This window comes from Cervus elaphus, chromosome 14, assembly GCF_910594005.1.
Source record: "Cervus elaphus chromosome 14, mCerEla1.1, whole genome shotgun sequence".
Classification (NCBI taxonomy): Eukaryota; Metazoa; Chordata; class Mammalia; order Artiodactyla; family Cervidae; genus Cervus; species Cervus elaphus.
The window spans coordinates 39,129,613-39,144,941 of record NC_057828.1 but is presented as its reverse complement, the minus strand read 5'-3'; the positions used below and the strand labels follow the sequence as shown (position 1 = coordinate 39,144,941).

The following is a 15,329-nucleotide window of genomic DNA, read 5'->3' as shown; positions in this document are numbered from 1 at the left end:
CCTCCTGCCTGCATCTGTTTCCACACTTTGCTTCTGTCCCATTGTTACGAACTTGCCCCTACTCTTACCATAAGCCATACTCCCTCCCTATTCCATTCTCTCTCCTACTCAAGATTCTTGCTCCAGAAGTTCCCCTCTGTCCCACATTATTAACTTTCCCTCTCTATTAGATCATTCCCATCAAATACAATTATGCTATCATTTCATCCATCTTAATAAAGATTCTTCTTGACTCTTCACTCATTTACCTTTTAGCTGTCATCCCATTTCTTTTCTTTCCTTTTGATTTCTTTACAGTTGAGGGTCGTGAATCTATGCTAATTTGCTGAAACTAATTTTATTGGTTATGGCAGAAAAATTAGGATTCCTAGATTCAGTAGCACTTTGTCATGCCTGTTTCACAATTACACATGAATCATTTCAAAACGAATCCAAATGTTAGACCATATTCTCTTCAGTTGAAGATAAATTAGTTTCTAGGGTGTTCTAAATAGATATAAATTTTTCTACATTATGTGAGTAGACCCAGAATGGTTTTAAGAGTAAGAATAGCACCTGATTCATCTTGATCTGGATTAATTAGGTAATCTGGGTTTCAGGGCATTTTCCAAGGCTGTAGAAAGATTTTATCAGCATGTAGGGAGTCAGACCAGGTCAAAAGTTAAGTGATAAATGTTTGATTTCTTCTGGTTGAAACAAGTCTGATTTTCCTTATTGTTGGAGATCACCAGAGTAGATACTGTTAAACTCTAAACTTTGATCACTTAAAAATTAAGGGTTATTTTCTTTGACCATTCTGTCATATGTCCTTAAGATAAAATTTTAGAAGTTAAATTCTAAACACTCCTGAAATTCCCTCATAAAGTTTACTTAACTTTTCATTATATATGAATATGACTTAATTTATAAAGTATCATAAAATGAAGAAATAAGCTTGTCTTTAGAAACAGATTAATATTTTATAAATAACCTTTTCTGACTTGTTTATTAAAAGCAAAATGGTCAGAAGGTTTTCCAATAGGAACTGTTTTTCATTTTTTAAATACTAAGTTGCCTTTATGATGATTTCTTTAAGAAACATAAAGTAGTTTTTTTATAACTTTATTTGGCCTGTTTATTACACAACTGTTACGGAATTTCACACATCTATTTCAGTACGTAGCTCCTATAGACTACTACACTGTTTCTCAATTTTAATAGGCCTCATTTATCCTATAAATAAACCTACATTTTCTTACCTGATCAAATGAGCAAACAATAGGGGTCAGATGTGGCAAACACTTTAACAAAAAGCACATGTCTGGCCGTCAGGGTGAAGTAGAGTCATATCAAGATTGCTTGAAGTTATTAATGGCAGTAAAATTTATGCTTCCTCCTGTTTTCCCAATTAAATCAAGAAGCCTTTTTTCTTAGGATTCTTCTATCACCAGCTGGTTCCAATACTCCGTGTGTGAATATTGCCTGGGGTATCTCCATTTCTAGGTGGTAAAAGCTGACCAAAGCACATTAAGAAAGATGTGAGCCTATAGGCTTGAAAGCAGCCATTGTTGAGGGCTTTATTTTGGACCTTATCATTTGTACTACAAGCATGCATGTTTTGTAGTGTATTGTAAATAAGTTGTTGTATGCTCTGGATAAAAGAATACTCCAGACAAGGTAATAAAATAATTGAAACATTGAAAATATTTTAAAAATAAACCACATGGCAAAATGTACAGTTGTACATACTAAAAAGAAAGGGCTTCCCTGATGGCTCAGCTGGCAAAGAATCTGCCTGCAATGCAGAAGACCCAGGGGATGTGGGTTTGATCCCTGGGATGGGAAGATCCCCTGGAGGAGGAAATGGCAAACCACTCCAATATTCTTGCCTAAAAAATCCCATGGACAGAGGAGTCTGGCGGGTTACAATCCAGAAGGTCTCAGAGTTAGGCATGACTGAGTGACTAAGCACAGCACAGCACATAGTAAAAAAGAGTGAAAATATGTCAAAAGTGTTGAATTTTGGAGTACTTATTTTATGAATATGTCTTAATGTGACAGAACTATTAAGCTTAATGGTAGATTTACAATTTAAGTTTTGTTACAATTTTTAAATTAAGTAACTGGGCACAAAAATCTTCCATAAACCATTGTATCACAAAACTTATTGTTACACTTGTTTTCATACTGATCACTGTAACCTATAAATTCTGTCATCCCTCCCCAACTCATGGTTAAAAACCTTTGGCTTTTATCTATTAATATCAAATCTCTATTAGAAATGACTGAACAAATCCATTCTAGAAGAGAAGACTATTCAGTAGAGTTGCAATCTTAAAAATTGGTCTCTCCAAATTCAAGTTTTAACTAACTCTATCTATCTAGTCATGCTGGTTATGTATCTGCAGTATGTGCTCTAATAAGTGAAACAAAAAATAATATGGAAACATGTACAAAAGAATGTCTAGTATACTTGCAATATATTTTTCAGTGTATTTCAGTATAGTCAATATATATGTTCAATAATTGTGGCAGTTATCTTTTAAGTGGTGATTTTCCCTGTGACATTTTTCACTATATTGATAGAGCATTAAGGGCTCCAACTCTACTGTAAATTTAAAGGCACTTATGAATTTTGAAGTATGCTATTCACATAGACTTTCCAGGGGTAATTCATCACCTTAATGCTGCTCTATTCTAATAAAGGGGTGTTCATATTCCCACTTCTCTTATCTTTTCATGGACCCTTTGTGACTTCAAAGGGAGTTTTCTGCTTTGAACGAAGACATGGAGTGCAGAAGGGAATCAGAATCTGGCTAATAATGTGGCCCATAACTTGTGTTCTCACTCTGTTTTTACAAAGTGTTGGGCTGGGTCTACTGCAGCAGCGGAAATTTGGCTTTGAGTTCTGGTGTTCAGAACTCATGTTTCTGCTTGACTGAACTGTGAATGGAAAATCCCAAGTGTCTTACAAAATTAGTAGCTAAATGGTATTTTTACTAATCACTTGAGATGAAAAAAAACTGAAGACATTTTAAAATTCAAAACCCATCAGCATGCGTTTGCCCTTTAATTGGCAGAAAATCGGTCGTGAGAGCAACCAGAGTGGACTTTTTTCCTCCTTCAGCTGCTCCAGCTGAACTACAGCTGCAAATTTCTTTAAAAAGAAAAAAAAAAATCTTGAATGTACGTTATAAGTGCAGTAATTCCCATAAAATCAGTTGCTGGAGTTAATGACCAGTTTGTTAAGGCATTAACTGCCCTCAGCTGGGAATGACCAATTTTGAGGTGAATGGCTGCACAACTGCTAAGATAATTCAGTAACGCTTTCAAATAATGATCCAGCTAATTAACGGTGAATTCCTGTGGAAATCCTATCGAAGTACTTATGACCTCTGCATTTAATAGCCAGTGAGTTCATCATGATTCATGTTTATTACCATAAATACCAAAGGAATCATAATGACTAGGCTGTTTTTTTTTCATCCTGCACTTATTACTTGAGCAGATCTGACTAAGCCACCTCTAGTCATTAAGGACCTTAGTTCCCAAAATATTCAATCTTTTCACTGCTCTGCTCAAAATTCACAGAGCCTTTGGTGCTATGCCAGCATAGCAACTATTGGCAGACTGTTTTAACTTGGGATGCCATTAGGGAATAATTGATGTCTATAAGTCTTAAAGGAACCCTTTTGAAATGTCTGCCATTTGTAGGATGTGGAGAAATCATAGTTGGTTAGCTAGAGTTTATGGTTCTTAATCACGAGTTCTTACGGGAAAATTGTAACTCCCAGCCCCAGATTCCTTTAGGATATGCAAGAATTTGGGGGGATTTGTTTTTTAAGAACACATCTTTTCTACCAGCGAGTGAAAAAGACTATTAAGGATAAGCCTTAATTTTACTTGGACCATTTAATCTCTCTTAATGGCTGTTTATTGCTATGTGATCTTTAAATTTGTTTTTAAGTAATAGTTAATAATACATGTTGGCTGCCAGAAGCCTCTACTTTCTGTGTGCAGCTGTGTTTGAAGAGAGGAATTTGGGTTATTTCCAGACACCTTCTCCCTCCAGGTATTCACTTTTTTCCTCCAGTGCTTTGTCCTTCTGCTGTATCTGTCAGATATCTGCTAGATGCCATTAAGGTATAGGCTGTGTTTTTATCAAGCAGTCAATCATTTGTATAGTCATTTATGATACAATGAGTAAGATACCTGTGGTTCATATACTGTAATTTTCCTATCTTGCAGTTCTTTAGGGGAGATTGGAAATATGTGATTTGTAACAATAAAATAAGAGTTAGAACCATCAAGGTAATATATAGGTAACAAGACAATTTATAAAACATTTGCATCATTTTTTAATAAAAGGACAAGTATCATTTTATATCTTTTCTCATTCCCTAAACAAATACAGAATGAGAAGAAAATCCATTTTATAGATATTTGCAAATCAATTGATTGAACCTTTACCCAGATAAAATCTAGAAGACATCTCTGCAAATTGGGTATATAGACCTCTGGGTACAGTGTTGTAGTCCCTTAGATCTGTCATCACCCCCGTTCACGCTTCACTCAAGGGGAAAAGAAATGTATCTCTGGTATAGTGCTGGTTGTATTTCAGTTTCTATTGTCTAGTTGTGCTCAGCTCAAACAAATGGGAAACACCTATACATTTTATTTGCCTGGGACATGCTACTTAAAGATAAGTGAATTAATATAGTTAATTGTGAGGTTTGTCTTCTGTGTTTTCAGACTTTTCTCTCTGTATCCTTTCATCTTATAGCCCATCACTTCCACAGCTGTTCCCTACTCTAGGAGTGAAATTAAGTTCTGTTCCAGGACAGAAGGAAGAGAGGTTCACAGTGTGTTTGTGGTAGTGCTGGTGGAAGAACACATACTGGTGACAGTTATCTCTCCTTTGATAATTTTCTTTTCCCAATTTTTGTTCTGATTAGGGGTTTATAACCCTATGAGAATGAGAGGCTGATGAAGGGTTCAGATGAAGCAGATAGGGGTCACTGAACAGAACCTTGAGACAGAAGATGACTCTCCTAAGACCGTGCTTTGGGTATAACAGAGCTTTATTGGAAAGTGACTGGGAGCAAGTGGCTCAGCTACAGGGGCAGAATATACGTGTGAACCCTGTATAGCCATCTCGGAGGAATCTTGGCTGCTTCTTAAACCTGCATTACCTCTAAACTACAGTCAAATCTTGAGGATAGAAAACCACAAAGACAGCATATATATTAGGAAAACGTGATACGGCAGAAACCAACACAATATTGTAATTATCCTTCAATTAAAAATAAATTTAAAAAGAAAATGCAAGAATAGTGTTCTCTCGGTAAAACAGAAACATTCTTTTCAACATCATAATAGTAAGTAATGACATTTATTGAATCAGTTTCTTGTGTATCAGACTCAGTACTAATTGTTTTACCAGGATTCTCTCACCTAATCCTTGCATACCAACTCTTTGGGATAGATACAGTTGTTATTCCAGTTTCACAGATGAAGAAACTGAAGCACAGAAAAGTTAAATAACACTCAGAAGGCCATTTTCCCTAGTAAGTGGCAGAGCCACAAATTGAACCCAAGCAGTCAGCCTCTAGGGTCTGGGCTTTGAACAACAATGTTATACTGCCTCTGTTTACCAGTTTATTCAACTTTTAAGCTTTTAGCACCTCCTTTTTCTCATAAAATCAAGCTCTGCTTGACAGCAGTTCTTGTCCAATTCAGTGAGGATGACTTTCAGAACAGCTTATAGATCTAGTCTCCCATACTGCTCAGGAGACAATGTAAATTTGTCCCTGTCAGGATCTTTCATCCATTTGGAACCTATTGCATCTGGACACAGGTACTCTGATAAATAACTGATTACTTTTCTGCCTTTCATCTCCCTTCTTCCCCTCTTCTATCATCTTCTTACCTTTTTTCCCCCCAAGACCCCCAGATCCCATAGAGTCCCTTCTTAACTGCATTTCCTTTCTGTACTGTGCCTCTAAGGAATAATGATAATAATTCCTGTTTATTAGGTTTTATTTCACCCTTTCTGCTGTTTCCTGGAAGGCCTACTTAGAGAGTACATGCACACAGGCTTTATAGTCAGACCTAGGTTCGAATCTAAGATTCATCGCTGTTTCCTTTTGAAGGATTCGTAACCTTAATGAATGTCATTAGCTCATCTCCAAATCAAAGATAATACCTACCTCTTCAGTTGTTTTAAGGGTTAAATGAGAAAATACATGCTTAACATACAGTAGGAACTATCAAGTTTGCTTAATTCTGTCTTCCCCTCTCTCAAAGAATTGTAGTTATGTAAACATTGGCTGTCCACCAGTCTTCTGGGATAGCCTCGTATCCCTTAAACTTCTATTCCCTTCAGTCCTTTCGTTTTAGCACGTTCTGGGATTATGCTAATCATTTTAGGTAAAGATTACGGGAAATTAGGGATATATTCAGAGATTTTTTTAAATAGAAGATCACAGATAAAGAAGAATTAGGAAGGTATAGGAGAACTCAAGGAGCTTTCACCTTTCTCTGTCCCGTGAATATGGGGAGAGGAGAAAGAGAAAGCGAGCACAGAAGAATGGAGTTAGAACAGGTAGCACAATGAATCATCCTACTTTTTGAAACTAGAGGGTTTTGCTGTTTTAAAACAAAGAAAGTGATGCATTAATAAGCTATTGTATCTGAGATGTTTCTGGCATATGTTATTTATCTACTTTTTAAAAATGTGATTTTAGGACTACAGACTTTCTGTTATGTCACATACCCTTTCTCCTGAGTTGTCCTTTGTAAGTGATAAAGATATAGATACATAGTCACATATAATACATATTTGTGTGTGTGTATACACACACATATAATTTGCTCTAGAAAACCTTCCTTGTTATCCTATTTATGGGGCACAGATCTCTTAAAGGTGAATCTGTTTCCTCTCGCCTTTCATAAATGAATGTACCATGAGAACACTGTAGTTTAGGATCTTTTAACTAATACCAGCAGTAGACAGACTCTTCTCAAACAAAATAGCATCCTATTTCATTCTTAGTGCTACTCTGAGTTTTAATGTTTGATGATTTACTTTCATATTAAAAAATCTTTTATTTTGGATATTGAGTTCTCTGTTTCTTTTACCACTTATTTAGTATGGCTTCCCTGGTAGCTCAGAGGGTAAAGCGTCTGCCTGCAATGCAGGAGACCTGGATTTGATCCCTGGGTCGGGAAGATCCCCTGGAGAAGGAAATGGCAACCCACTCCACTACTTTCGCCTGGAAAATGCCATGGATGGAGGAGCCTGCTAGGCTACAGTCCATGGGATCACAAAGAGTCATATATGATTGAGCAAATTCACTTCTCTGTATTTCATTCTTAGTGCCATTCTGAATTTTAATATTTGATGATTTACTTTGATGTTGAAGAATCTTTTATTTTGGATATTGATTTCTCTGTTTCTTTTACCATTTATTAAGTTGTGTGACTTAGAATCCCACTTATCAGTGAATCCATTACATAGAGAAAAATAATAATATTTTGTAAAAACTAAGTAGGACTCGAACCTACCCACAGCTGAACAGCATACAGAAAGAAACTGGAATAGCAAGGAAAGAGATTGTGCCTTCAGAATATTGAGTTTACTGTTGGAACTTCCTTAAAAAGATTTTTAAATATCTCAACCCCAGATGAAAAGCTAAATACTGTAAAGTATATATACTCTGACCAAAACCCTAAGAGATACTTTTCCTCTCTAGGGAAGAAAGTTGGAGTTTTTCATTTTTAATCTGCATATCATGCAAACCCAAGTCTTTTCTGTTTAGATTGCTCTCATCCCAAGCAGAATAATGAAGTTGGGAATACCCAGTTAGTCTCTACTTTTCTCTTTCTTGGAGTTATTTCACAATTTTTGAATTACATTTTCCTCCAAATGTAGGTTCTGCATATATCATATTCCAAGTGGTTGAGTATAGTGAATTCATAGATTTTTAGTTAAGATGAAAGTGTTTACTAGTATGTATTCATCTGACAAGCATATGCTAGATTTTACTGTTTTTGTTTTATGCCAAGAAGTTATTTTTACATTGATATTGAGAGTCCCTGGAAATAGGCTCTAGCCAAACAATTTAAAAAGATGCGAAAGTCTTGATTTTTAAAAATTGTTTTAAAAATGTGCTTTATCCTATCATATGTCAGTGTATGTCAGTCTTTTATACCTGCTAGTAATATCTCTTGAAAGACCATTTCACCTTATGATACAAAACTATTTGAGAGATATTGTAACATACCTTTGGTGTATATAACTTCACCTCTGTGAAGATTTTTGAGTCAGAGAGACCTGTGTTTAAAGCCCTGTTCAGCTGCTTAGCATGGCTGTGTAGGAAGTATTTTTCTCTGTTAGGTTCCCCATCTGACACATAAAGATGACAAGATTGATTTGACAGACTGTTTTGAAGATTCACATTGTTCTTTCTTAGCATATGATATATTTTTGTCTAACATATAATAAGCTCCAGGAAAACAAGATGATAGAGAGAGGCTCACTATATTTCTTAAATTTACCTGTGAAAGACCCTTGGAAATTTTACTTAAAACACTTCTCTGTCACATCTGAAGATCTTGTAAAACCGGTGACGTCTTTGTGCTTATTTTTTCAGTTTTAGCCTCTGATTTTTTTAAACATAACATTGTGTTTTTTCCCAGCTTTATTGAAATCTAATTGATGTAACAATTGTAAGTTTAAGGTGATAACTTGATATGTATATATGTATATATATAGTAAAATGTGTTAAGTTTAGATATAAGGTTAGTTAACTATACCACTGTAAGGTAAGGTAAGGTTAGTTACCACATCTATCACCTCACACAATACTTTTTTTCTGGTTGTGAGAACTTTTAAGATACATTCTCTTGGTAACTTTCAAATACACAGTACAGTATTGTTAACTATAACAGCTTCTCTGGTGGCTCAGACAGTAAAGAATCTGCTGCAATGCGAGAGACCCAGGTAAATCCTTGGGTTGGGAAGATCGCCTGGAGAAGGGCATTGCAACCCAGTCTAGTATTCTTGCCTGGAGAATTGTTAAGTATAGTCACCTTGCTTCTTAAATATTAAAAATAGAATCAATCAGCAGATATTTTTTGAGAAAATTACATATACTAAGCCTGTAAGAATACCAAAGTTTATGTCCTCTAAGAATTGCTAACCACCTTACAAAGATATATCTAATATCTGAAAAATTTTAGTAATTTTGTACTATAGTAGACACAAGAATAATGGTGCTGAAATTATCTTCCTTGTTAGAATATATTTAAAATTTTCTTGATAATTAAATTTATGTACATACTTGATTTTTTTAAAATTCCAAGTATCTCCCAGGATTTTCATATAGCCAAAAATTTTTTAAAGAATATTATTTTTTGGATAAAACTTTTTAGCAAAACAACTTTTCTAGCTCAAGTTTTGTCACTGACTTTGAGATCATATAAAGATCCTTAAAATATGGTATATGAAAGCATGTAGAAGGATTAAATGACATATTCAAGTTCCATTTTATTTTTCAAATCTATATGATTCACTTTCCTTTTTTCAGTTTCAAGGTGTATAAAACGAGAATCTTACCCCGAAGTTCTAAGACAATCCTTAGACTATGCTTATTAGTCTATATTATACCCTTTAGCAATTTATAGTCATTTTTTTTTTAATGTTGCAAATGCTGTTCTACTTTTTATCGTTTATGTTATTTTTCCAGTTTCTGATTCATAGACATTAAATAAACTTTTTTGTTTACTATATTTATTGTACATTATCACTGAAATGTGTTAATTACATATTTTGATAAAACAGGAGGGATAGGGAGGCCAGTGGCCAAATATATATTTTAGTGGGCTGCTGAGAACAATTAATTCTTCAGTTTGTGATTAACTTTTTCCAAAAGTATGTCTTGTAAAATACATGCAGTTTCTTGGAACTTAGCGATATTTCACAGTTGGTGTGCTCCAGACTTTGGAATTCAAATCAGTCCAGTTCAGTTGCTCAGTCGTGTCCAACTCCTTGCAACCCCTCCTTGTAGCACGCAGGCGTCCCTGTCCATCACCAACTCCCCGAGCTTGCTCAGCTAACTTTTGGCTGTGCTAGGTCTTCCTGGCTGGGCAGGCTTTCCTCTAGTTGTGGCAAGCAGGGAAATTGAAATAGGAAGCTCAAATTTTTCATATTTTTCTAAATTAGAAAAATTTCATATCTTCTAAATTAGGATTTGTATAAGGATTTTTATTGATTCTGTAGTTTAAAAGTTTTAATGCATTAATTTGAGTGTGTTATACAAAAAATTAATTCCTTTGTGGTCATTGCATGCAAGGCATAGCATAATATAAAATCTCACCATATCCATGATGTCTTATTTCCAGGCAATGAAAACTACAAACAAATAGCAATGTGTGTTCTTTACCATATAAGCATGGATGATCGCTTTAAATCAATGTTTGCATATACTGACTGCATACCACAGGTGAGTGGTTTAAGCGTTTTCTTAAAAAAGCATTAAAAAAATGTGTTTTTTGCTTTCTTCTCTTGATTTGTCAAATAGCTTCTTTTAAAAATTCCTCCTAAAAATAATATAAATTTGTTATATACAGTCTGAAAGTACAGACAGTATAAAAATGAAAATAACTTTCTAGTTTATCCCATGAAAGCTGATGTAAGTAAACATATGTAAGCAAATGAAATAATGTGGGGTAAAAATCATAGTATATAGAAGCTTAATCATATCTTGATTTTTTATTTAGTTTTAATTCCTAAAAGTAGAATTACTAGGTCAAAAGGTATTTTGTGTATTTGACACAATATGGCCAAATTACCTTCCAAGAAGACATGAGTTGATTTCTCCAAACTATCATTTCATTTTTAACAACACTAGATACTATCATTTCTCTAAAAATGGAATGTCTGGGGTTTTTTTTATTTGCATTTCTGTGAATATTGGTGAGGTTGAACATTTTTCACATTTTTATTGTTGACATGTTATAAATCTTTTTCTATTGATAATTTTTCCATTGGCATGTCAGTATTTTGGGACTAATACATAAAATCTATATATATAATAACTATTTTAACTCCTTGTCATATTACAGACATTTCCCAACTTTGTCATTTGCCCTTTAATTTTGTTTGTGGTTGACTGTTTTGAATGCTTTGCATGCTCTGATGAAAAAATTCTTCATTAAAATACTTCTGCTTTCTTTTATAGCACTGTTCTCAAGAAAGATTTTTGCAATAACTCAGTTGTTTGGTATATTTCATATGTTAGGTTTATTTGTCTTCAAAAAGTTTAGTGATTTTTCTTTCATGGACTCTAAGGGTTGAGATTCCTTGTTGTTGTTTAGTCACTAAGTCGTCTCTGACTCTTTTTGCAACCCCATGGACTGTAGTCTGCTAGGCTCCCCTGTCCATGAGATTTCCAGGCAAGAATACTCAAGTGGGTTGCCGTTTTCTTCTCCAGGAGTTCTTCTCGACTCAGGGTCAAATGAATGTCTCCTACATTGACAAGCAGATTGTTTACCACTGAACCACATACATATATGGTTTTACTCTTAGAGAATTTACATTCAAAGTCACTATTGTGCCATTAATTTTTATTAAACTGAGCTCTACTAATTTGATTACTATCTGATGATCAGAATACTAGTTGGGCTGATTTTTAATATTATTTTTTATAATATGGTTTTCTAAAGTAGAGAAAGCAGGGATTCTCCGGTTGGTCAGTGGTAAAGAATCAGCCTGCCGATGGAACAGACATGGGTTTGATCCCTGATCCAGGAAGATCCCACATGCCTTGGAGCAACTAAGCCCTTGTGCCAGAACTGTTGAGCCTGTCCCTAGAGTCTGGGAAGCCCAGCTACTGAGCTCGTGCACTCTAGGGCGTATGCTCCACAGGACACGCCACCCCAGGGAGAAGCCACTCACCACAACTAGAGAGGAACCCCCAGTGCCCACAACCGGAGAAAATACAGCGCATCAGTGAAGACCCAGCACAGCCAACATAAATAAATACATAAAAGGAAACTTGCAGGATGTATAATATACAATAAAAATATAACACTTTTAAAAGATACTTTAGAAGAATATGAATAGTAAATTATGCTTATTAAAGTAATCTTCTTAAGCCTCCTACTAGGTAATTCCTTATTAGCCTAATGTAAATTATTAAATGTGTATTATATTGACAAATGATTAATATGTAGTAAAAAATAAGACCATAATTTTTCTTTTTATTAATTCTTATTAATCCTTCTATTCATCCCAAATTAATAAAACAGTTCTAAAAATTGAATTTGCGATTCCAAAATATTAATACTTTATCCATATATAATTAAAAAGCTGATAAACTCTCAAGGATAATTTCTTAGGCTTTTAAATCAGGGGATAAACTAATTATGCTTGTTTACAGAAAGTAGGCATCCTTCAAATATACTGCATATTTTATCTAACATGGCAAGGCTTCTTACAGAGATAACACATGTCAGACTATAGCTGATGCAAAGTGTAATCAAACTCTTTGTCAAACAAGTTTTCAATAAAAGAGTAGCCATGTCGAAGGGAGATTACAAGTGATTTACTACAGTCTCACTCCATATGTTCCAAAGGTTTTCCTTCACAATTTCAAAGGGTATTCTTTTCCAAGCCCATTTAATGTCAGAACTTCATTGACTACAACATACAAATTGGAAAGCAGTGACAAAAAAATATTTTTGTCTAAATTGATTGTTTTCATCCAGATTAGATTTTAAAGAGAATGACATTAAATAAAAGAGAAATGTAAACTAAACAGAGATGGAAAACTTATTTTGTTTTTTGTTAAATTTTTATTTAACCCTTCTCTCTATACCATAGAATTTATAATCTCAAACATAACATATAAAACTGTTTTCAATAAATCAGAAATAAAAGTCTGTTTAGATTTCTTTTGAGACATTAATATTATTGTAGTTGAAGACTTTGTAGAAAATTCTCCCATAGCTTTTCAAGAGCCATATTCATGCATTCATGCATACTTCCTTGCCAGATAATTTTCTAACATCAAACATTTCTGCAGAGGGATTTTCAGAACATTTATGGTCTGTATTTCATGAACAAAATCTTCCAAAATTCATTCAGTGGTAATTGTTTGGGGGTTTTAATTTATTATATTCTGTTTTTAAAAAGCTCAACCCTGATAAGAATAGTGAAAGTGTGTCTTCAAGTTATTATGTTGTAGACATCCTGAAACTTTTTAGTATGAAGCCATAGTTGAGAAAATAAATGATACTCTAGAGTATGTTTGTTCCTAAAGTGCTATCCAGGCTATAACTTGTACTTTATAAGGCTCAACTTTGACATATTGGGGGAAAATTGGCATGGTTTAATTGCCACCCAGTGCCAATTATGAAAGTACATTGTAAAATAAAAGAAAGAAAATTTGGTATTATGTTGAAATTTCCAAGCTTCCTTCAGAAATTAAAAAGATACTCCTTTCAGAAATATTGACTATTCAAAGTAATGTTTATAATACTAGCAGAGCTTTAAACTCATTTGTGACAGCAACTGATTAACCTTCTTCTTAAATAAAACTATATATCTGGGTTTTGAAATATGTTAGAATTAATGTAATACTTTGTTCACTTTGAAATTATGCACATTAATTTTTGTGTAGTAAATATTGTGAAGAATTGCAAATGAATTTTTCAAATGACAAGCCTAAAATAACTTTGAAAGTAGGAATGTTGCATGCTCAGTTGCTCAGTCGTGTCCAACTCTTTGCAACCCCATGGACTGTAGCCTGCCAGGCACCTCTGTCCTTGGGATTCTCCAGGCAGAATACTGCAGTGGGTTGCCATTTCCTCCTCCGAGGGATCTTCCCGACTCACGAATCGGACCCACAGATCAAACCTGCATTTCCTGCATTGGCAGGCAGATTCTTTACCACTGAACCACATAGGAAGCCTGAGAGTAGGAAAGCAGTGATTAAATTGTCATTCATATTCATTTCAGCAATCAAAAAAGAATAGGTGGTATGGTCATATTCTTTAATTATATTAGCTATATATGTAAAGAAACTTTATAAACTGTGAAACACTGTACTAAAACAAGATGCCATTAGTAAATAGTTCTCACTATTTTGGAACCACTCAGAGTCCAATTTAAATGCTCCTTTTCTTAAGTGTGTTTACACTTAAGGAACCTATACTATACTTTTTAAAATTTCTTCAGAATTTTATTAGTCCAAATAAACAGTGTCTTAACACTGCTCATAGAACAGCATTTCATAAACTAGATTAACCTAAAGAGGTTGTATATGGTGCATGATGATGGTCTTTTGGGGAAAAATTATTCTATTGATTCTTTTTTTTTTTTTCTGTTGATTCTTAAAGAGCTGGACTTTGGTGGAAATAGATTGAGATGCTCTATAATTAGAGTTCACTTTTGTAAATTATTTAACATTCAGAGTAGGTGTTATAAATTCATCATGCCTCATAATTTCTTCCACTATTACGTTGCTTTTCTTCTTTTGTATTTTATTACCTCTAATTATCCAATATATTCTAATTTTTTCCTCTTCCAGTATTCTATAAAATTTGGGGGTCAGGGCAAGTCTTTCTTCATATATGATCTTAATGGTCTCAGTGGGTGAATTGTTTCAGGTGAGCATACTTGGGGATAACCAGGAGTTAATGGTTGTATTCTAATAATAGTTAAGAGTACACATTAACAGTTCATTGTTATTTAGACCTCTGAGATGCATGTTTTGTTTAAATAGGTGCAAATGCCATCCAGATGCTTATAAAAAGTATTTATTGGTAATAGAATGGCCAAAGTACATGTTTAGGTAATGATGTCATGGTGTTATTTAATATTTTACCCTAGAACAGTGTGCAAGAATCTTCATAGTAATCCACATGTTTTCCACCACAGTTGTCCTATTTGGCCCCTCTTTGATCTACATGCCTCTTTTTAGCTGAATGCTGGTAAACGTCCTTTCTGACAGCCCCCTTTGCTCCTGCCTGCCATTATCTGCTGAAGTTCAGAAACCAGAGCATCACTTCAAACAGCAGAGTTAGGGAGTAGCCAGTCAGAAGAGATTCCTGAGGCATGCAAAGTTCTGCCATAATCATTCAAAGATGTTTGGGGAGGGGGGTGGTGGTGGTAGAGGTGTATGTGAATATAGCGAGCTGTGGGGGTTGGCCTCTGGTCACTGGTAAATAAGTGAAGTCAGGTGCCAGAGAGTCTAGACACAGTGATTTCAGTCCTGGGTCTTTGGTATCTGATACTCAATATGGGACTTGTCTGATTGAACACTATTGCCTCTTCATTGCAAAGA

General features: G+C 34.6%; 1 protein-coding gene across 3 annotated transcripts in view; it reads left to right on the top strand.

Moving 5' to 3' along the window:
• The window catches only part of KIFAP3 (kinesin associated protein 3), a 143,216-nt gene that overhangs the window by 65,771 nt on the left and 62,116 nt on the right, over positions 1-15,329 (top strand). For all 3 annotated transcript variants that reach the window (XM_043923230.1, XM_043923231.1, XM_043923232.1), the window contains one exon: positions 10,384-10,484. In XM_043923230.1, the coding sequence (XP_043779165.1) occupies positions 10,384-10,484 (101 nt within the window). The remainder of the gene's footprint in view (positions 1-10,383; positions 10,485-15,329) is intronic.